Here is a 21825-nt window from a genome sequence, read left to right on the forward strand (position 1 = left end):
AAAGGTTCCCACCAGAGCCAGCCACGGTGAGAAAGCCACATGTGGGCATTGCCAGGGTGTATGTCTGCACTGAGAGCCGCTGGCCCGCTGTGCCCCCTCGGATGGGGCAGCCCCTTGTGCTGTTCACAGCAAGGGGAAAAACAAGAGAGCAACTGAAAAAATGTTCCAGAACCAAACAGCAAGAAATGGCAGGGCCAAAAAGCGCGAAACAGGAAAGTGGCAGTGACACTCGTTTTTTTTTTTTTTTCTTTTTTTTTTCTTCTCCCCGCTGCGGCCCCCCCAGCAGGGACGGAACTGCTGCAAGCGCGGCGCAGGCTGTTATCAGCCCCGCGCAGGGGCTGCGGTTTGCTCGCTCTCGCAACCCTCCTGCAACCGTCGCTTGTTTTTCGACAAACAGGATGCCTCCATTTCGGCTGACAGCTTCCCCGTAACTTGGGGGCGAGGGGCGGCCCCGCTCTGTCCCTGGGGAGAGAGGGCTCAGGTGCACCCTGGCAGGGCACGGGGGGGACAGGGACAGACCTATCTCCTTCCTGCAGCCCCCCGACGATGAGCAAAACAAGAAGTGTGCGGTACAGGCTTGGCCATGATGGAGAGGAAAGGCTGAGCTTCCATCTTGCTCGCTTTTTTACTATTTCACCAAAAAATAAGTTATTAAGGAAATCCCTGTGAAATATTTAGGCACATCCAAGCTGCTCGCCTCCTCTCTGATCTGCACAGCAGCTGCCGATGTCCCATTGTGTGGTGGCCGTGGGGATGGGGACACCACAGGTTCTTTGCTGTGCTGTCCCCCCTCACAGATGGGACCAAAGGTATGGGGCAGGACCAAACGAATGGAGATGCTACCTCACATCACCTGAGCCTGTGGCAGAGCCAGTGCTCCTGGTACCACTTTTGGGCAGCTCCCATGGCCCATTTTCCCCAGCAATGTCAAAAACCCTGCAGCACGCTTTGCTGCTCAGGCTCCTCAGGAAGCACCTCCAGTTTTTCAAGGTTGCTTAGGCTATCCTATGCAGAAGCTCTGCAAGCAAGCAAGGTACCAGCAAGCCTGGGTTATTGCTCAGAAGTTAGATACAGGAAAAGCAAAACACTCTCTGCCCCTGCTCTGATAATTGCCTGAGGGTGAGCCTCTCTGGCAGCAGAGGTGGAGCCCACACCAACGGCAGCACAGGGGCTCTCCAACCTGTAAGCTGTTCTGGCACTGCCCAGTGCTGGGGCAGATCAACACAAGAGAAAGCAGAAAAAAATACAGCTCTAGAATGAAACTTTCAGAAGAAAAAAAAAAAAGTTTTCCTTTTGAAACACTTTCTGAAAAAAAAAAAAAGAAAAAAAAAAAGAAAAGAAAAAGAAAAGAAACACTAAATTGCTGCATAATTTCTTTGCACATTTCCCCATCCCAGGACAGCAACCTCCAGCTTTCCTGGATGCCAGGAGATTCCTGGGGAGTCTCCAAGCAGTGATGTTTCCAGCTGGGCTGGTAGGGCTGAGCTGTACCCTGCTCCTGCTCTCCCTGCTCCTGCTCTCCCTGCCCGCGGCCGTTCCTGCTGCTCCACAGGAGCGGGAGGCACAGAGCATTGCTCACTGCCAAGGGGGTGCTAAGCCAGGCTGAAGAAAACCCAAGCATGCTGCTTTTCCTGGAGTTGAGATTCTAATGAGCTGAACAAATGTAGTGTCACAAACAGTTTGTCAGCTAATCTTACTTCTTTTCCCGTTCCCAAGCTGCCCACAAACAGCTCATAACGTGTCCAAGTTTGCCTGCTGCTCAAAAGTAATTGGAAAACATTTTTCCTGGATTTTCTTCACGGTTTGCTATTTGAGCTAGAAGCCCCAGTTGTGGTTGGAGATGTACAATATCTGGGCCCTGAGAGAACAAATGCAATGCTAAGGTAACTTTCCGATGAAAGCATCGACTGGACCAAATTTAAAATTCAAAGTGAACAAGAGATCATTTTGTGTGCAGTCTGGCTCAGAACCATAAGTCAAAAAACCTGAGGTTCTGCTTCCACTTCTCTCCCCCAAATTTCTGATATGACCACTCTTCCCTGGTTCTTCATCCATGAAAATGAGGATCACGCTCTTCCCAGAGAGGTTTAAGCAGTTTCTGAAGATGGCTGCATTTTATTACTGTGTGTATCGCTGTAGCCCAGTGCGTGCCAAACTGAACTGCAAAGCCCTTTTATCAGCTTGCCTGTCTGTGGAGACAGAGCTTATGTGACAGCTTTCTTTTTTCACTGCTTCTGCTAGTGCTTCTAGTTTGTGGGCCAACTTCAACTAAATTTGATAGAGCAGAAGTGGCCTTAAGTTCCTACAGCTTCCATGAAACACGGCAGTAGCAGAAGGCTCTTGGTGCTCCCAGCTGAAGGGCACACCAGCATCCACCTAAGAGAGATTTTAGAGATTCCTCAAGAAGAGAAAAACCTTTGATCAGATTAAAGCCTTATCAGATGTTAGAGAATGCAGCCACAAGACCCACGTCTGTAGGAAACCAGTCTTCACCAGTTCTGCCTAGGACACCATGTCTTGGCTTTTTAAATGCACCTAAATAAACTTTTCTTGAATTCAGAAAGTAGGCTTCTTCCATCTGAAATTTTACCATAAACCCAGCATTTCCATGGAGAAGATTTTCAGTGGTTTTGCACACTTTTAATTAAACAACCCCAAGCAGCTTTTTGAAACTTCCCAGTGATGCACTGCTTGACCTGGAAAGAACACCATAAATTCTCCGGAGAATTTCCCACTGCTCTTCCACAGCTACAAGAGCTTTTTACCACATTACACTGGTTGTGGGGAACGTTAACGTGAGAGCATTTGGGTTTAAGAGCGTTAAAATACGCAGCATAGTTACCCATGGTGTTTGAGGCAGATCTCTATCCATCCCTATCCTAAGGGCTTCCCCAGCAATCCAATAGTGACACAATAAGAACATTTATGATGTTACTGATCACATCATCAGCATCTGCTGTGGCTCGAGACAAGGCTTAGTATGCTCCAGTTCCAGCTGTCATCCGAGTAACAACACGAAAAAAGGGCCGTGTTAGCAGCCTGAAGTCAGATGGGGCTCAGGCATAGCGACACAACACGAACTCTCACAGTTCTGTTTTGCTTGTTTTGTTCTGTTTTTGTTGCAAGGGCTTTCTGTTTTGGTGGAGGACATAACTCGTGCTGCACTGATGTCCCTGGCAGAATGCAAGCCAGCATGATTAGAGTTTTTTATTTATTCTAAGGCACACTTAAACGTAATGCTGCAGTAAGATGAAGGAAAAAGAAGAAAGAAAAAAGAAATCCTGCAGGTATAATCTGTAGTACTTGAGCCAGCCTTTTAACTTAATATCCAAATCACTTTTTACCTACCACAGTATGGCTTGCATTAGAATCCTGACACAAGCTACCTACCAAGTTTCAAAATTATTAATATCTGTTAAGCATGAGAATGTAAGAGGCTAAGAGACTACTTCAGAAATCCTTCTCTTCCTATATTTTTTCTCTCTCTCATGCCCCAAACCCACCTTCTATCTTTGCACGATCCCTTTCTGACCTTCTGTATCAGCTGGAAAGGGCTGAGTCTGCAGACAGGATGATCAAAGGGGGCCTGTGCCAGGTGTGAGGCACAGAAGCTCGGCTGCTTTTGGCCACCTGTATCCACCTAATTCTTACCAAAGCAGGAAGCTACCAGTGAGGAAAAGGTCAATGATTTAATAAGCAGGTAGGATGACTGCATGAACAATGGGGGACTTAGTTCAAACGCTGAGCTTCTTAAAAAAATGAACAAATGCCCGTGGATTGTTCTCGGAGCATGGACTGTGGGAGTGACCGATATTGCATTATTCTGACTGTGGCTGGCTAGCAAAGGCAGTGCTCAGCACCTGGCTCTCAGATGTCAGCAGCTGGGGCTGCCATCTCTGTCACCCACTGATCCCCCAAAATCTCATCACATCAGCTACAACCACTTGCAGTATGCCCTATTCACACCAGAGAACACAGTTCCCAGTGGAAGTAGCCCTAAATCCCAGAGGTTTGCTGAGTAAAAGCAGCTTTGCTGGTATAAGGGCTAAAGGAGGTGCGCTGCTTCTGCCACACAGTAAAATACTTCTTCCCATTCCTGCTCTGTTCCTGACTTTCTTGCCCTCCTTTCTGTGGTGGCTTCTGTTAAGAAGTGCTCAGCAGGGTTTTTATACTTATTTTTATTTATTCTTTCGTCCATACTCCTTGGAAATGAAGTATGTGATTCAACATATTTTCTCCTTCATCGTATGACAACTGTAGGCATTTTGGTCTCCAGCTTCCAAAAAGAAAGCTAGTAGCAGAGTTAGCAAAGTAAGTCATGCACTAGAAATGTTTGGGTTAATTTGTTCATGGCAAATGTTGCAAACAGCAGCATTTTATAAAAACCTCAATGACAAGGTAGTTTGTTTTCTCACCAAGTAAAAATAAGTGAGGGAAACTTTGCTACAGCTAATTATCTCCTAAAATAGGACAGCTAATGTTTTTATATAGGATATTTTCCTAAATCTGATTTCAATCCCTCTTTGAACAGCAGCTTCAGACAAGGGTTGCCTTAATGGTGCCTGCATTTCCCGCAGGAAAAAAAAAATAAAATCCAGCAAGGCCTTGCAAAAAGAGGGGCTGAGTCTTGAACACGCGAAGGACTCCAGGCAGAAGAGAACTTAGGGAAGAGCGAAAAGATTTTTCATTGAAAACAAACTGGAATCTGACAACCATTTCCTGATGAATCACATTTTGTATGTTTTTTTTTGCAAGTAGCCCTGTGTCCACAAGTTGGACCTTCAGAGCAGGCTGCAGTTTTGGGCAGGAATGATCCCTCACTAGTTCAAGTCTTGTAATGGGAAAAAACCTACGAAGCTGTTCCGTGTGCTGCCCCATCAGAAGCTGCATGACTGCAGCGAGGAGTTGCTCCTGGGGACATGAGGGACTAGGAGGCACTGCTCATGAACAGAGGCTGAGAAGGATTTACTGAAGAAATTAGCACAGAACACTGAGAGACTGTCTGATGAGGAGATGATAATTCATAAACTGATGATGAAAACTGTTGAAAAACTGTTTACTGGGCTTCTTTGCTTTCCCCAGTAAAATGTGAACCTAGATCACCCTTCCTCGTATAGATGTCTGTCTAACGACATAACTCCAGCCCACAGGGGAGCTGTAAATCCTGCTTCATGTTGGCATGTGTCTGGCTAGAGCAAGATGCTCTCCCAAATGGGAAGGGACCTATTTAAGTATAAACTGTTCCTGCTGGCAAAGCTTATTCCTATGTGATATGGGCAATTAGCTCTTCAGGGCTACTGGAGCATTTCTGCTGCACAGTGTAAAACACATGCATTGAAAGTATCAATAAAAAATAATGCCATTCTTTAAAAGTAGTAATTGAAATTATTTGGACTGTTTAGGAAACTATACTAAAAAAAAAAAAAAAAAAAGACCATTTTCTAGGTATTGAAATATCTAGTCGAAGAAAAATAAAAAACAATATTAAAAAAAAATCTTGAAAGTTTTATTTCAGCACTTTTGAGCTTAAGAGGTTTACCCTGTCACTTTTTCCTTTCACCTAGGAAAGCCATTCCTTGGTTTCCACAACAGTGCAACATACTGCAGTCAAAACAGCCTGTTTCATTTAGAAAAGCAAATGGCAAAACTGGGAGCGGGTGGCTGTAGGAGCATGCACAGCGCCTGTGGTCTGGAGGACGTGGGTCTGGCTCCTTGCAGGGCTACCAGCTTGTTGAAGGACCCCGTGTGACTGGACCTCCACAGCAGAGATGTGGTGGGCAAAGATGTACTGAATTTCTTTGCAAAGCAGAATAGAGAATGTGTAATACAGACGAGCAATTAAACTACCCTATACTGCAGCAACTGGTTCACTGACTCCAGTGCAAATGGGGTTAACAAAGTCGTAACTTGAGTGTATCTTCCAGCTATGAATTCTGTTACACCCAGCCTATGCAAAACCCCAAGCTCATTTACATATAGGTCCTGAAAAACAGTTTTACAGAAGTCTGATATTATCTAGTAACTGTATTGTAAAATAAATTGCACTTCCTACGAACTGGGTGCAGCATGCACTTTTCTATCAGCACCCTGCTCAGGATAATGTGCAACACCGGCACCTTCAGCAGCCTCTGTGGCAGCCTTGCCACATGGAGACTGACCAGGCAGGTGAGACCTCCTCCTCCTCACTACCTCCTACCTGGAAAGTGCTTTCAGGGTCACTTTCCCAAGCTGTGGTTGCGCTCATGCAAGTCCTGTCCTTCTCTGTCCTTCTACAAGAGACCAGGAGATGGCACATGATAAAGAGCGCTTCTCTCAGAGGCTCTCCTCACTGCTCGGTGAGGGAGCACACCTCGCCCATCTCTCTTACACCCTTGATGTATGAGGTGCCACCAGCCACCAGCCAGAAAAGAAAACCTCCCAGCCGACACAGAGCTCCTTCCACAACCATGTGTAATAGGCCACAAATAATTGTTCCACACCAATATTTCCAAGGTAAGAGAGGCAAAAGCTTTCATTCTCAGTTACGGTTCTGCTAACTGGAGTCACAAGAATTACACTTGCACCTTAAAGCTGCATTTCATTCAGCCCCTGTGTGAACACTGGCATGCAGAGTTAATTTCCAGACTCATTCACGACTTCGTCTTCATATGTGTCTTTGCTCTAAGAGACAGGCTCAGCCCCACTGCAGTCGGTGGCCGTTTAGTCGCAGCCTGGGTTGGGGCAGGACATTACCCCAAGCGCTGCTGGCTCTGGGGCATGCTTTCAGCTCCCGGCTGTGCCTACAGAGAAAAGGAGAAGCACGGCTGGAGGCATGTGGGTGTAAAGCAGCGCCGGCTTGAACCAGCCCCTCGTGTATAATAACAGTAGTGAAAACCGGAGGCATGCCTGCCACCCCCGCTCGGCTCCGTGCACACCGGCATCTCCGAGGGCTTGGCTGGCGGTGACTTGCGCCCGCGCGATTGCGTCTGTCTGTGTTACCCATGCGAGACAGACGAATGCTTTCATCTCGCTGTGCCAGCTTGCCTTTCACTACCCTTTGATACCGCAGCACGTATAAATAGAGACCCGAGCGCTGACAGGCAAGGAAGCTCGTCTGCCCACTGCAAAGGCTGAGGTGCCCTGCTCCAGCTGCTCGGCATCCTCACAGTGTGTGCGTTTGCCAAAAGTGGGGACCGTGCAGGATGCTTTAGCGATGTTCACTGAGCTCGGCATCCCTCGGTGCTTGTTCAAGGCTTCTGTGAATGCCCCAGGGCCTGTGAGGCATGTGTCTGGCCTGCATGGCGCAGGTGTATGCTATCAAGACAGCTCAAAAGGGTACTTATGGGAGCTGTAGGCAGAGCTGGGGATGTGCAGGGCGTTTGTCACAAAGGAAACAGATGCTCGTCTGTGCTCCGCGCTCCTTTGCCCCCCAAAATCAAGCGTTCTCAAATGGTTATTTTTCTCTTCTAAAGACCAAAAAATGCACTTCAAGGGCTGGGTCAGTGCCTTCTGAGGTTGCTGGTTTGACAAGGATTGCAAGGCTTGCCCTCAGAAGAGATGAGTGAAATGCCTATAACAAATCACTTTCAACCCGACGGGTTGCAAGTCCCCTCACGCCGCGTTCATGGAGAGATTTGTACGAGAGGTCAGCCTTTCAACTCACAGCCAAAACCCTACCTAAGGGCAGCTCCCAAACACATCTCAAAATCATGGCTCCAACGTGAAACCAGAAAACAGAAAGTACAGTGCAAGAGCAAATACTCAGAAGGCAAAAGAAAAAGCCCCAAGCCCCTGACTTGGGCTGCTTTTGTGTTCACTGGAATCAGAAACTCAAAACAAAAAGCGCGGGCTGAAAAACCCAGACAGATCAAAGGCAGAGAAAATGTTCTCACAGATCTTTGTGAAGTGAAACTACCCAATTTCACAGAGTTTCACTTGCAAGCAGAAGTGGTGAGCCCTGCGGACAGCATTAAGGATGAATTGGAAACTCTACCAGGTAGCAACTACTGGCACTCTCTGCCGCTCTGCTTTCACAGCCAGATCTTCTGTCTGTGCCCTTTCTATTTTTCCTGTTTCAATTGTCTGGACACTTCAGGGAGGAGATAGCCATACTGTTCATCTACTATTTGGGAAGCTGACTCAAGTTTATACGAATACGACCCGTTCTCGTAAGATGACAGAAGAGGTAATGAAGGTAATGTAATGTTTTCTTGTCCCTCTCTCAGACCAGTGACTCACCTACCCCGTGGCTGGTACCAGATGTCTTGGAGGCAGCCACAATTCATTTTGCAGATGACAGACCTGCTTACACGGGAAGCTTTCTTTCCAAGCTTTAGCAGAGACTGGTTTGTGCTCTGAAACACGGCAGTGAGAGACGGAGGGAACCTTAAAACCTTCCAAAGCTGCTTCTTTTCCTGGCTGGTGCATATCAAGAAACTGCTATCTGTATGCATACTCAGCTGTTTTATGGACACCGGGTTTCAATAAATTTTGGATTTCAACAGAATTTCATGGCATCAAGCTCTTGATTGTAATTACCCTCTGTTTAAAACTATTTCTACTGTACTCTGCCTCATTGACTAAGCACAGAGAAAGGAGTAGGAGAGGGTGAGCTGACTGACAGAGTTGTTTTAGGAAAACCCAAACAAATAGAAAACACAAATAAATAAATCAAAACTGAAAAAAAAAAAGGAAAACAAAAACAAAACAGAGCAAAGGCATATTTGCACACTGCAATGTGTGGAAGCACAGAAAATCTGTCAGCATCAGCCTCTGTGGGGGCTGGAGGACTTCCCTGAGCTCTCCCATCGCATGGTGCCATATCCTTCCTACCTGTCAATAAAAGCAGCCCATGCCTCTGACAGAGGTCTCGATAGCTACATGGGCAGTCTTCCTCCTCCACCGCGGCAGCCTTCAACGTACAAACCCTTGCCCCACGTGTGTAGGAGGAAGACAGGCTTCCCTTTCTTGTCGCAGAGCAACCTCAAAATATTCCTTGTGGAGGCACCGTAGCTGGCAGCTTCTGCAGAGCACCGGCCCACACAATCTTTTTCCTGCAAGTGGCATTTCACTTACTCTGCATCTCACCTCTGTGTTCCCCAGTCACACAAGAGGACCCAGCTCCAACACCCCTGCCCAGACCTCTGGGCAGCCACTTTGGAGACACCACTGTTGGGACCAGCAGGTCCCTGCTGCGTGTGGCCGGGTCACACAGTAGGGTGCGTGTCTCGTGTTGGTGGAAAAAGTTGTATTTTAGCAGGAAATGCTTTCACCGTTTCCTTAGGATTGTTCCTCTCAGCTTTTTAAAGCAAGTATGCCCATTTCTAAATCCAAGAAAAGTGATTTATTTGACTTTGTTTAGCTGTGGCCTCTCCCCTCTAGAATAACAGAATGATGCAAATATTCATCCTGCATTTAGAAGTAAAATTCTTCAGGAATTCATGAATTACTTCCATCAACTTGCCAATATCACTGGCCTTCACATGCACTTAAAGATAAGCAGACTGTTCTTTTGGGGTCATGCCTTAGCAGTCAAACTATGGTTATCTTCTAGCCATTAAAAAAATGCAGTTTATTTTCTATTCATATTGCATGCACTGGCAGCATAGGGAAGGGACTTTTATTTCCCATCAGAGAGCTACCTCAGAGCTGAAGCTTGGCTCTCAGGCTTAAAACACGGTGCGAAGGGTAGAGCTGCCATGGAGCGCTCTCTTGTTAATGACCACGGGATAAAGGGCAAGCCAATCCTGGGTATCTGCAGACCAGCCCTAATCCTAAGCCCTCTCTGAGACTGTCATCACAGTACATCACTACACTGAGTGTGACTAGTTAAACACTCTGGCCTCGGAGAAAGTCTCTTGATCTTACCAAAGCAATATATTCATCTTTGTCAGATACTTCACCCCACCCCTTGCTTCACAGGAATTCCTGTGTTCAGGTCTCTCAACGTTTCTCAAGGCTTTTAAGTGAATCAAGTCTCAAACAGAGAGAAGGCTGTGTAAATCAGACATTGTGCAAGTTTTTTCTTCCAGTAAGCCAAGGTTTTTATGAGCTTTAGTTCAATTTCCTATTTGCAAGATGCAGTTAGCATTTTATAACGCTGACACAAATTAACTCTTTGTAAGAGTTCAGGCAGCCTGCAAAAAATGCTGGACAAGTTTCCTCACTACACAGTGACAACACAGCCTATGCCATTGTGAACAGAGTGTTTTCTTTTACCAAGTGAGGGAATGAAAAGCCTTTCCAAATACACAGCAGTGCTGGGTACCATGCATCTCCCAGAGAAACATGTTTTTTTTTTGCAAAGCTGCTCCTAGTGTGTGATTACTTCTATCAATGTCACACACGGTGGTGACCTGCAGGGAGAGGCTGTGCCAGCAGCTGGTGCTTTCTGCAGCACTTGATGCCCCAGCATGACCACACAAGGACTGCTCCTGGAAATGCTCAGCACGGAGGTGAACGCTTGCCTTGATTTCAACACGAGGTTGTGCACCCTGCTGAACAAACACGGGGTCACTGACAGGAGACAAGTTGCCACCAACTTGCAATGAGAAACTGTACGCTTGGGCATAGCTGTCCACAGGACCAGGCACAGAAGCCCTTCATGAGCAGGAGGAGCTTCTTGCAATGTTTTTATTTAGCATTTGCAAAGGAGGAGACCCGCAGTGGCTGGGCACTAGCGGCACATTATAACTAAGAAGCAGGTATGTGCAGTGTGGTTTTCCATGTTGTAAAAGTCCTCTGCTGGAGTTTATTTCCATTTGATAAGAAACCAACAAAATGTTGCACCACAAGGTTTCATTGCCTTGATTAAATAACAAAAAAAATACAACAAAGGAAAAACCAGGAGCAACCTTCTTTGTATATTGAAATAATTAGACCTTGAAGCAAAAGGGAAAATGAGGAAAAAGTGCCCTCCTGGAAAATATGCTTCATGCTATTTAGAGCCCCATAAAAACCCTATGCTTTTTATAAAAAGACTAGTTATGCTGTCTTCCTTTGCAGGCAAAATTATCAGGAAACCTTACAGGACAGCCTAACACCCCCTAAGAAAAATAAAGATGTTATGGGGTGGGGTAGTATCATGTAATTATCTAGGCCACTTTTAAAAACTACATATGCACTCTTTAACAGAAGGCTTTCCAGTGGGCCTTGTTTTGGTCCTCCAAGATACCACTGTTGCGACCGAGCCTGTACACATGAACGTGCATCCACCATTAAATAGGGGCAGCAAATTTGTTCTTGTCCTTCAAACCTTGCTAGCAGAACAGTTGAAACTACAGCCTTGCTGATACAATCCCGTATTTGAGAAAGGGATGCACTGCAGCTACACACTTACAAAGGCTCTTATTTTGTGCTCCTGACATGCAGCCCGGGCCATAAGCTGAAAGAGGCCATTAGGAAAATGAGGCCGTCATTAGAAGCGGAGCGGGTAAGCATTTGAATGCGTTCAGCAGGCGGAGCGCACCGCTGGAGGTTTCAGTACAATCCTCATTTCTTTACCTAGTGGCAGAAGCGAGGACCTGGTGTGGTGTGATAGAAAAAGGGCCATATCCTTTGTGGTGTACCACATTCAATTAATATGTCAGGCTTTCTACATCTGTCACTGCTCACAGGGGCTGGAACAATTGTTCTGCTTCCCCACTCCCCTCTTTTTTCCCAATTTTCACATAGTATCATGCTAAAAAAGAGTTATGGATTTCCTTCTCAGAGAACTGCACGGACTGATAAAGTGAAATCCACGGCAGAAAACAACTTGTTATTTTTCCCTTTAACTCATAATTTCAGTTAAGGGAGAAAATGCAATAAATTTTGGCGGGAAAAAAAATGAAGAGATGGTTTTGGACATTTCTAATGGCCAGTCTATGTAAACACTGTTGAGAAATATGGGTGAGAACAATCCACCCTGGGGATGATTATTTTTCTTGCTCCGAGGCCCAAGTGTTACTTTTCTTGTGCCCAGGGTTTTGAAACTGTTCGAAGTTCATTTCTGAGCAAAGACAGGAACAAGAAAGGAACAGCTGGAAAACCGTTGCGGGCTTCCACGTTTAAATGCAATAATGTTTCGCAACGATGTGGCGTTTGCTTTATAACCCAACCGAAGTGCTGTTGCCCAAACTCTCTTAGCGCTATGCAGCTGCAGTTTCATCTTGCTTGTGCTGGATACGTCCCAGGATGTGTACCTGGCTTGCCAGCATCGGATTCCTTAAGGTATCCAATGCAGTGGGGACCTAGCCCATGAAAGAGTACAAATTACTGGTACTACAACACCAGATAATATATACACAATATAAATACACAATATATACACAATATAAACAGTATTAAAGAGGATAATAACACCCATAAAGAAGCGCTGAGCAAAACCACTCGCTGGATTAAGCAGTCTTAATGAACATCCACCTTGCCTGGACAAGAGAGGATCGGCCTTTGGTCCTCAAGCAGCCACTCCCCAGCCCTCTGGGCTCCTGCCTGCAGCATGGCTCCTGCTGTCCCCAGCCCGTCCCGCCGGCTGCTGGCTGTGCCCTGGCATGCTGCAAGCACTGCCCCGGGAAGGCTCACTGTTTGTTATTTTATCAGAAGGACAGAATTTCCTCAACGAGCCTTCCTGTGCTACAGATTAAACAACAAATAGTTGGGTGAGCTAAAAAAAAAAAAAAAAAAAAAAAAAAAAAAAAAAAACGCTGACAAAATGCAGGAAGATCCTTCTTTATTCTAGCAGTATTGCTTCCTTCGCATGGTAGCGGTGCCAGGGAAACGTTAGTACCGGAGTCAGCCACCTCTTGCCAAACCTCTGGCATCTCCCCTGCGCCGGCTGGGAGATGCTGCGCGCCCGCCCGACTCGCGCAGCTCGCTGCGATTCAGCTCCCCGCTGGCGTCAGGAAAGACAGATGCAGAAAAACTTGCAATCTGGACGGGGTGGTGGTGGGGACAAAAAGAAGAAAGGAGAGCAAGGAGGGACGGCGGGCGGTTCGGCACCCTGCCTTCAGCAGTCACCGGTTGGCAGGAGCAGCGCGGGGCTCGCCGAGCGGCTGCCGGCTGTGACACAGCAGCTGGGACGAGCCTTCCGCATTCCTGGCTCGAGTATTAATATGAATAACGCATGACTCACACTGACACCACCAGCGAGGCCGGGAAACTGTAGTCTGCAGCTATAAAGAGCTACACAGTGCTGCCGTCTTGCAGCGTGCTGGCCAAGTCTGATGAGCGATCTGTGCCTGGCTGTGCGCGCTGTCATCCGGCCGGGCACGGCGCCGCAGAAGGGGCTCGGATGCTCAGAGGGTGTACGTGGAAGGGGAAAAGTTCAGCTGTATCATGAGCTATTTGGGAAGGTAGTTGCGAGGAAGCAGGCAAGTTTCTCGTGCCAGTTCCTGGCTTACTTGTATGAATAACCCATGACTAAAGCATCAGCTCCACAGGGGGTTGTGAGAGTCTCTGAGGGAGCCTCTGAGCACACTTGGTCACTCTGAAACAGGACAAATTGCCGGGTGCTGCAGTCCAATTCCCTCCTCAGCCCTGCCAGGACTAATTCATTTCTCTAGGGGTGGCTTCCGCCAACAATTCGCAGTCATCCAAGACCCTCATGGCATCAACAGAAACTCTTGAGTTTACCCACGCTGCTTCTTCTCCTGAGCCATGTGAGTTGCAGCTAGGTTTAAGCAGGTTTCTGAGCTTCCCTGACTTCTCCCCCGGTAAGCGTGCCTTCACCCAGGCTGACAGCGCAGCATAAGTGAGACAGCATCACGCTCTGCTGGCTGCAGGCATGAGCCTGCTGCTCGCTTGCTGGGGTGCATCCTGTAATTGGTGTCGTATGCGGCTGGCTGTCATTTTTCATGGCAGTGGCTCAAAAAGTCATAATTCTGCCAAAAAGAATCAAAAGGGGCTTGTGCTACTGCTATTGTATCTGCAGTAACTCATGTGAGCTACTCTAACACACTTTGATTTATGAAGAGAAAATTCACAAGCATGCAATGCCCCTTTGAACAGCTTAAATGAGCCCTTGTTATAATCTCTTTAACGGACTGACAAGTAACGAGGTGGTATTCCTACAAGCTCAGATATTAGTTTGAACAGGAACTCCTCAAAGAAGACCGAAGTGGGAAAAAGTATGTACTACAAGAATGTCCGCAAATACTCTCCAAACATGCATTTTCTTAAGAATGGGATAGTGAAAAGCATATTTAGAAAGTCTGAATGGCACTTACCTCTCAAGAAGTGCTGGTAAGAAGGAAGTGACTCAAATATGCTGTTTGAAGCCATTGTTTCCTCTTTAAAAGTCACTCTCTCTTTACAGTGAAGGAATATATGATTTCTTCTACCTTGGGAAGCGAGAAATGAAGAATGGTCATTGTTACCACCCTCTGCCCAGCCATCACTCTCTGCACTCCGCTGCCTCTGGAGCAACCCGAAGCGGATTATAAGGTTCTTTTGCTAAAAGAACTCTGAAATTGTTTCTTAAAAAGAAAAAAAAAAATAGCGGATCGGTTGTGGTTGATGATGCTTACCACTCTACGAAACTCTGTGGTTTGCAGTCAAAACGATTCGCCCTGCCTGCTGACCAATATCCCGGACCCGCTCTTGTGTGACTGCCTCTGTACCCAACTTGTGGTTCTGTGGTTGTTTATGAGGCCCAAAGAAGTGTTTCACACAACCAAAATTACAAATTTAACTGTTCCCCTTTCCATAACCTGCCTCCATTGGTCCCTCCGTGTCACGTGACCCGAGTGATGTCGACTTACTTTCTTTTTTTTTTTTTAACTTTCTGAAGTCATGCCCTACCCACTCCACCTGCCCTCCCCGGGGCTGCGCGAGGCAGCCATGGAGGTTGCTGAGGGAGGGAAAAGAGAAATGACTCACCGGCCCCGGTGCTGCAGGCGGGCTTGCTGAGCTAGTGCAATGCCGCTTGTTTTGTTGTTTGTGGTTTTTGGAACTACTGATTATTTTGATAGGGATTTCATTGCTGCTTATTCAATAGTAATTCAAACCCGGGTATTAGTCGACTGTTAGGGCAGGATGTGTAAGTCATCCTGTACAACGTTAGGAATCAGCGGTAGGGAAGACCACTGGCTGGGGAAAGTACACTGAAGAGAAGTGAGAGAAAGAAAGAGAAAGAAAGAGAGAAAGAAAGAAAAAGAGAGAGAGAAAAAAAAGAGACAGAGAGAGAAAGAGAGACAGAGAGAGAAAAAGAGAAAGAAACAAAAGAGAGAGAGAGAAAGAAAGGAAGAAAAAGGAAGAAAGAAAGAAAAAGGAAGAAAAAGGAAGAGAAAGGAAGGAAGGAAGAAACCAAAAGGAAAGAAAGAGACAAAGAAAGAAAGGAAGGAAGGAAGAAACCAAAAGGAAAGAAAGAACAAAGAAAGAAAGGAAGGAAGGAAGGAAGGAAGGAAGGAAGGAAGGAAGGAAGGAAGGAAGGAAGGAAGGAAGGAAGGAACCAAAAGGAAAGAGAGAGAGAGAGAGAGAAAGAAAGAGAGAAAAAGAAAAAGAAAAAAGAAAAAAGAAAAAAGAAAAAAGAAAAAGAAAAAGAAAAAGAAAAAGAAAAAGAAAAAGAAAAAGAAAAAGAAAAAGAAAAAGAAAAAAAAAAGAAAAAGAAAAAGAAAAAGAAAAAGAAAAAGAAAAAGAAAAAGAAAAAGAAAAAGAAAAAGAAAAAGAAAAAGAAAAAGAAAAAGAAAAAGAAAAAGAAAAAGAAAAAGAAAAAGAAAAAGAAAAAGAAAAAGAAAAAGAAAAAGAAAAAGAAAAAGAAAAAAAAAAGAAAAAGAAAAAGAAAAAGAAAAAGAAAAAGAAAAAGAAAAAGAAAAAAAAGAAAAAAAGAAGGAAAGAGAAAGAAAAGAAGAAAGGAGGAAAGAAGGAAAAAGAAAAAGAAACACTTGGGAAAGAGAAAAAAACAACAACAAAAAAAAACCAGCAACATTATTTTGAACCTGTATGATGGCATCTTCTGAGGGAGCACTTGAAGGACACTAATCTCTGTGAGCCCACATGAGAGCTTTGTGAATTCTCCCATAAGGTTAAATCCAGTAGTCCCTGTTTAGCACAATGCGCCTTCCTGTCAGAAGGATCCCTACCCATGAGCAAAACTGAGTAAAATCCTCTGGATGCAGAACAACAGCTCTGAGGTGGCAGCGCATCTATTTCGTCCTAAATTCTTCCCTTTACTTCTCCCTACCCAGAAAAATTAAACAAAAAAGGAAAAGGTCCTACACTTTATATCCAATTGGCAGCTCTGGCTCTGGCTGCAACAGCACAAAGGTGTGGGATGAAAATCACTTCCTACAGCACAGAGAAGTGACTGCTGTGCCACTTTCTTCCTCCTTTTCCTCTCCTCTGACCAGAGGGCAGCAACCCATTGGCATCTGGGCGCAAAGCCCAGGCCATTCAGCTTCAGCAGCCTGGTCAACCTTTGCCAGAAAAAGGTCTGCACCCAAAGCAAGGCTGACACAGAATGAGGCTTTCCCTGCCTGCTCCGAGTGACCACCATGGTGAAAAAAAGCAAGAAGCCTTTGCAATATTAGCAGAAATGCTGGTAGGTGGAGCACAAACACGCAATAACACCCACTGCCTCCCGCGAGGAGCAAAGCCCCTGGCACACAGGCACCGTCCGTGCAGATTGCACCCAGCACTGCCATAGGGCTCTGCGGTTGCACCTGCAGCCTGGAGCAGGAATACCTCGAAAAAAGCAGGCGCTTCATGTATTTTTTTCTGCTTATTGCAACTTTGGAAGTCAAATTCCTGACACTGCTTTACTGCCTACATTTCTAGTGCAACTGCAGCCTACGCCCTGGCTTCCTTCAGAGTTGTGGGGGGAGCTGTGGGTGCATGTGAGGAAGGTTTTCCTCAAAAAGAAAAATTTGCTGAAGCGGAGTCTTCTCACCATGCAAAAGGAGCAGTTCTGGACAGCAAGAACAGGAAGGCTGGGGCACTTTGCTGCCTCACAGTGAGCTCAGCTTAAACTCCTGCTTGAACTCCAACTAAGCCAGTGACCCAACCATGTTTTCTTGTTTGTTTGTCTTTCTGACTGTGACCAATTTTTAGCAAGTCTGGGGGGATAAACTTCACTCCATTATGACATAAATACCTCAGCGAGCACCTACTGAAGGCAAAACCTTGTGCTGGCTGTGCCAGGCGCTCACCTGGGAGGGGGAGACATAAGCCCAAGTGCCCCAGTGCTCACGGGGAGCTCGGGGGGCTGTGCTGCCCTGCTGGGCTAGGCTGGGCCGTGCCTGCAGAGGGAGCCCAGCAGGGAAGAGGAGAGGTTTTAAAATGCATTTTATTTCTCCTCTTCTAGTATTAGAGGGGCAGGATTGCTGCCAGGGCCAGGGCTGACGTCCAGGCAGGCAGAGCATGTGCCGTGGCCATCCGCGTTGCTGTGGGCAGAGCGCGGCGTGTCAGCGCACCACGAATGCCAGCGATGCTAATGCCTTCACCCCTGTCATCTGCTGTGAAGGCCAGGACATAGCTATGCTATGTGAGAAGCAACAGTTGGGCTGGTTTTGTCATCTCATTGCTAGGGCAGATGATGCAAGGGAAAAGACTGAGAGTTTCGAAATGCAGCCTGCCACTCCGGTCTCTGTTCTGCTCTGCTCTGCCAGAAGTCAGCTGCAAACAGTACGCAGGAATATGCTTTATTAAGCTTTAACCACCTTGGATTTTCAAGGAACGGACTGTGCTATGCAAGTCTGTGCTACACCCAGGCGAGAGGATGGATGGCACTTCTCCCAGGCCACTGATACGCCTGCCAGAGAAGCCGTGAATCCCACCAGCATGAGCCACCGACACGTTGCTACTGATGCTGAATGCACCACGGTGCCATTTTCCGCTGGGTACACATCAGCTGTTCCTACAGCCCTACAATTAATCTGTGTCAAAATTTACCACTAGCGTAGCTGGCATTGCTCAGAGGAAAGGAATAAACTGGATCATTTCACAATCCATGCCCCAAGGAGTGCATCCAAAGGTTGCCATGTGAGCTGTGCCATCACTAATGCCAGTCTCATTTTTTTTTTTTTTTAAAGATGTCCTGAAGTTACTGTAAACTGAGGCTGTTAGAAAACTCATGTCACTGGTACTTAGACATCCTTTGCTTTCTAATGAATAAGATGCAAGATAATGGTTAACCTTCAGGGAGTAATATCAGTCTTAGATCTAAAAGCTGACACATCGTGAAACAAATTTACAAGCCACCACAGGATGATGGAAAGATCAAATTGTGCCAGTAGTCAAATTTGCCAAACCAAATTTGTTTAATTTGGTGTAGGGGGTAGGAGACAGATTCAGGGACACTAAGAAATCTGTTTTCTACATTGCCACTGCAGAGCATGGCCCCTTGGCTGGGGTTGTTGGCTGGGCAATGACCTCCAGTAAACAGGCCCTGATGCTGGATATGTATGTATGCTAGAACCTGAATCTCAGTGAACAGATCCCATTTGGAGACTCATAAGGTTGCCAGAATTTGGAAAATGACAAAAAAATAAATAAAAATAACCAACTATGAAACAAACAGTTCTGTTTTGTTGTTGTTTTACAACAAACACTTAAGGTTTCACTGGTAGGAATGAAAAATTAACTCAGGGGAAGTTCCTAGATCCTAGATTTTTCAGTCTCTACATCTAAACTGCCTTTTTTCCCTTGCAGAGCATGGTAGTCGCTGACCCCACCAAGGTATGCCCCAGAGGCCAGCTACTTTGCAGGCTGCAAAATCCCACAAGCTACTGAATGGCCCAAACCAAAATGATTTAGGGATTATTTAATCCACTCTCAAGAGGTGTTGCAAGGTCAGGTTTACAGTCTGACACAACAATGTTTACAGTTTGACACAACAATGCAGGGAGGCATGTGGTCTCTCCAACTGCCCTAGAAATGACCCTCTGTAGGAAACAAAGGCTTCCTTCCCTCCAGTGATAGCAGCTTCTCAGTTTTCATCCTCCTTTCCATTTAGAGTCATTTTTATCCCTCAGGATCTTCCAGACAAACACCACACATCTCAGTGCATCAGGACATGTTGGACCCTGGGGCGTAACCTGCATGTTAGGTGCGCTTTGTGGCTCAGCTCCCTCACATCAAAGCCTGGACATCACAGTCTGAAATACACCGGGTGCCTGTCCAGCCTTAGGCACAGCAGGTTTGGTTTAAACATGGGTAGGGACAGACAATTGCTGAATGGGCTGAGGTGACCTGGGGCAGGAAAATACCAGGAGATGCCATTCCTTTACATGCCCTTGTCCCATCAACGGGAGAGAGCAAGATTAAAGCAAAGCAAATACTTGCAGCCTTTGCTCACCAGCAGCCAATGACAGTTCCAAAAATCTTGAAGCCAGAGAAAACTTCAAATCTTCTAAGCCTAATATTTTACCCAAACTCCAGTGGCACTCTCTAACACACCCCCAATATACCCCAAAGAAACACAGCCCAGGTTCTCCCTGACACAGCTTTGCATGCCAAGTGTTTTGGCACAGAAGTTGCAGAGAAGAAATTGAGAGCAGGTTTGAAGCTGCCTGTACACTTTGCTCAATACATAATTTGTATTTTCCCTCCTTAATATTCTTACTTGCTTCCTACTTTTTCTGGAAGCCAAAATGAAGGCTTTGGGCTTCCAACACCTGCATATGTATTCCTCTGCCCAACAGTGCCAGAAAAAGAGCTGAAATTTTCATCCCTTCTAAAAGAAAAACACTACTAGTTGCTGACCTAAACCCACGTCATATGTCAAGGTGAATGCTAATGAATGGCAGCATTAAAAAACATGAGTCTGAACCACTCACTGAGTTAGTGCTGAGAGGCTGGCAATGGCATGGACCAGGCAATCCTGCAAGAACATCACAGGATAGCAGAGTGTGGGTTACAGAGAAGCACTCGCCATCATCAGCGAGCTCTGCCTTGTGGTGGCCTCCCAAAACAGTATGAATAAAGTGTAAGTAACAGATATACAAATGATAACTAAAACAAATGTGGAGGAGAAAATGGATTCTGTTTTAAGAGGAACTGGATCTGACTGTTATTTGAGGCTGTCAGTTAACATGGCAGAGGGGAGCATGGAAACATTTTTAAAAAAACAAGCATTTCACTCCAACAGTTTCAAAAGAAGATGCTTTAGTTTTTCATTTCAAAAGTGACCCAGATTAAATAACTAAGCTAAAAAAAAAAAAGGAGTGACCTAAATGAACTGTTTCCTTCTGGTCTTCCTGTTTTGCAGCTATACCAAAAATGCTACATCAGTGCTGCTACAGAGTGCTCTGTTACAGCAACTCTGATAATGCAGAACCTGACCACTATCACTCCACAACTTCTGGTCCTTTTTCCCCCTGGATACAGGGGTTATTTTATTATTTTTCCAATAATTTATTGTCAGTAACTGAGTTTGGAGAGCATTTCACCAGTCTTTTGCTGGTGGATTGGAATGAGCTAAATGGTTGTGGACAGTGGGGTAAAGGGCAGAAAAAAGTGGGAGCATTCCAGGAAATGAGGGGAAAACAAAAGGCCTCAAATATCCAGTAAGCACCTCAAGTTGCTTGCACACAGAAGCTTGCATAAAACTTCAGATCATTTTGAACTTTTCTGCAAATATTGCAGGCCAGCACCAATGCAGATCTCTCCTGCATGTCCCTAAACCTCATGGGAGAACTAGTGAGTGCCAGGGGTGTGCTACTCCCTCATGCCAGACACAGCAGTGCCTAATTAAAGGTGATGCACACTGGTTAACACAAGCACCTCCCCACCCTGTTGACTTTTCCATTTTTCCCTTTCTCATTTATTGGGGAGCAAATTCCAGCCAGAGCCCCAATCCATCCTTTACATTGACTTGTGCCACCACTGTACATTTTCTCAATTGCTGCATGAGCAAAATCTCATTTGGCTGAAAATAAAAGAGAGGACCAGATCAAGCTGGATAAATAATATCCTAACACAAACCAGTGGCAAGAATTGAACTTGAATTAAATCTGCAAGGTCTGCGTTTGAACTTCCATCGATAAAATCACAAAGCAAGCACAGTGAAACAGGTAATACATGCTTACGTTTCTTCATGTGAGAAGTTTTACTGGAATCAATGGGATTAGTCATGAGTGGGGGAAAGCTTTACAAGGTTCACCATCTCTTTGGTTTCTTGTTTTTAGACACTTCAGTAGGACTGTGTAGATACTGTCGTCAGCTATTTTCCCCTGTTTACGTTTCTGGATGCTCTTGGTGACATTTTTCAAAGCAACTCATTGCTTTCCTGTAAATGGAGAAAATAAGAAATTAAATAGCTACTTAGAAAGAAGTAGCTACTTTAGAAAGAGAAGTAATTCAAGTAACTTAGTGAGAAAACTACAAATTATATGTTGTGGATTTCAAGAATAATACTTAGCATCTGTGTTTCACGGAAAATCCTAGTAAAAATACCTTATTCCATCTAATTGCTTAGAAAAGACTTCAATATTTATGGTAGGGCTCACTCACTGTAAGAACATCAGCATGTTGCTGATGATGGATAAATTAAACCTGGAGTTGGTAACATGTTCTCAAGTAAGGCTGTTGTCTTTATGGCTATGCCAACCTCTTCCTGGTGTGGTGCCATGGCTGGAGGTGGCTTTAGGTGAAATAGCTGGTGGCCTGGGACTTGCACCTAGTTACTGCCTCTGCCACAATAGTCTGCAACTGCCTCTCCACTGAGCTCCTGGCTAATTCTGTATGAAAGCCTGATGAATGCCCACCTGTGCATCCCCTGTAAAGAGCAAGCAGATTCCCAGAGATTTTCCAAAGCTGTGCAAAGGATTTGGATGCCCCACTGCTGAAGGAACCTCACTGAATAATGCATACCAAATTTCTTTATGTGCCTATAGTAAAAATCCTAACATTAACTGTCCCCTGTCTGGTCTT

General features: G+C 45.6%; 1 protein-coding gene and 2 long non-coding RNA genes across 5 annotated transcripts in view; 1 reads left to right on the top strand and 2 right to left on the bottom strand.

Annotated features, from left to right (window-relative positions):
- LOC136786516 (uncharacterized) overlaps nt 1–5414 on the bottom strand; it is a 41493-nt gene extending 36079 nt beyond the window's left edge. Inside the window, exon 1 of the long non-coding RNA XR_010825385.1 lies at nt 2843–5414. This is a non-coding gene — a long non-coding RNA (uncharacterized lncRNA). The remainder of the gene's footprint in view (nt 1–2842) is intronic.
- Nucleotides 1–21164, bottom strand: part of RUNX1 (RUNX family transcription factor 1) — a 164348-nt gene extending 143184 nt beyond the window's left edge. Inside the window, exons 1-2 of one of the 3 annotated variants that reach the window (XM_048071509.2) lie at nt 20982–21164; nt 14184–14297 (exon numbers count right to left, since the gene is read on the bottom strand). In XM_048071509.2, coding sequence (XP_047927466.1) covers nt 14184–14297; nt 20982–21027 — 160 coding nt within the window. In that variant the 5' untranslated portion in view covers nt 21028–21164. Of the gene's footprint in view, nt 1–14183; nt 14298–14483; nt 14668–20981 lie in introns of those variants that run through there. The other 2 variants (XM_048071511.2, XM_048071510.2) reach the window with 2 other exon arrangements.
- On the top strand, nt 7914–8442 carry LOC136786517 (uncharacterized). The gene is made up of 3 exons (XR_010825386.1): nt 7914–7975; nt 8075–8173; nt 8272–8442. It is a non-coding gene; the product is annotated as an uncharacterized lncRNA (long non-coding RNA).
- Nucleotides 21165–21825: the final 661 nt, after the last annotated feature.

Source organism: Anser cygnoides, chromosome 1 (genome assembly GCF_040182565.1).
Source record: "Anser cygnoides isolate HZ-2024a breed goose chromosome 1, Taihu_goose_T2T_genome, whole genome shotgun sequence".
Classification (NCBI taxonomy): domain Eukaryota; kingdom Metazoa; phylum Chordata; class Aves; order Anseriformes; family Anatidae; genus Anser; species Anser cygnoides.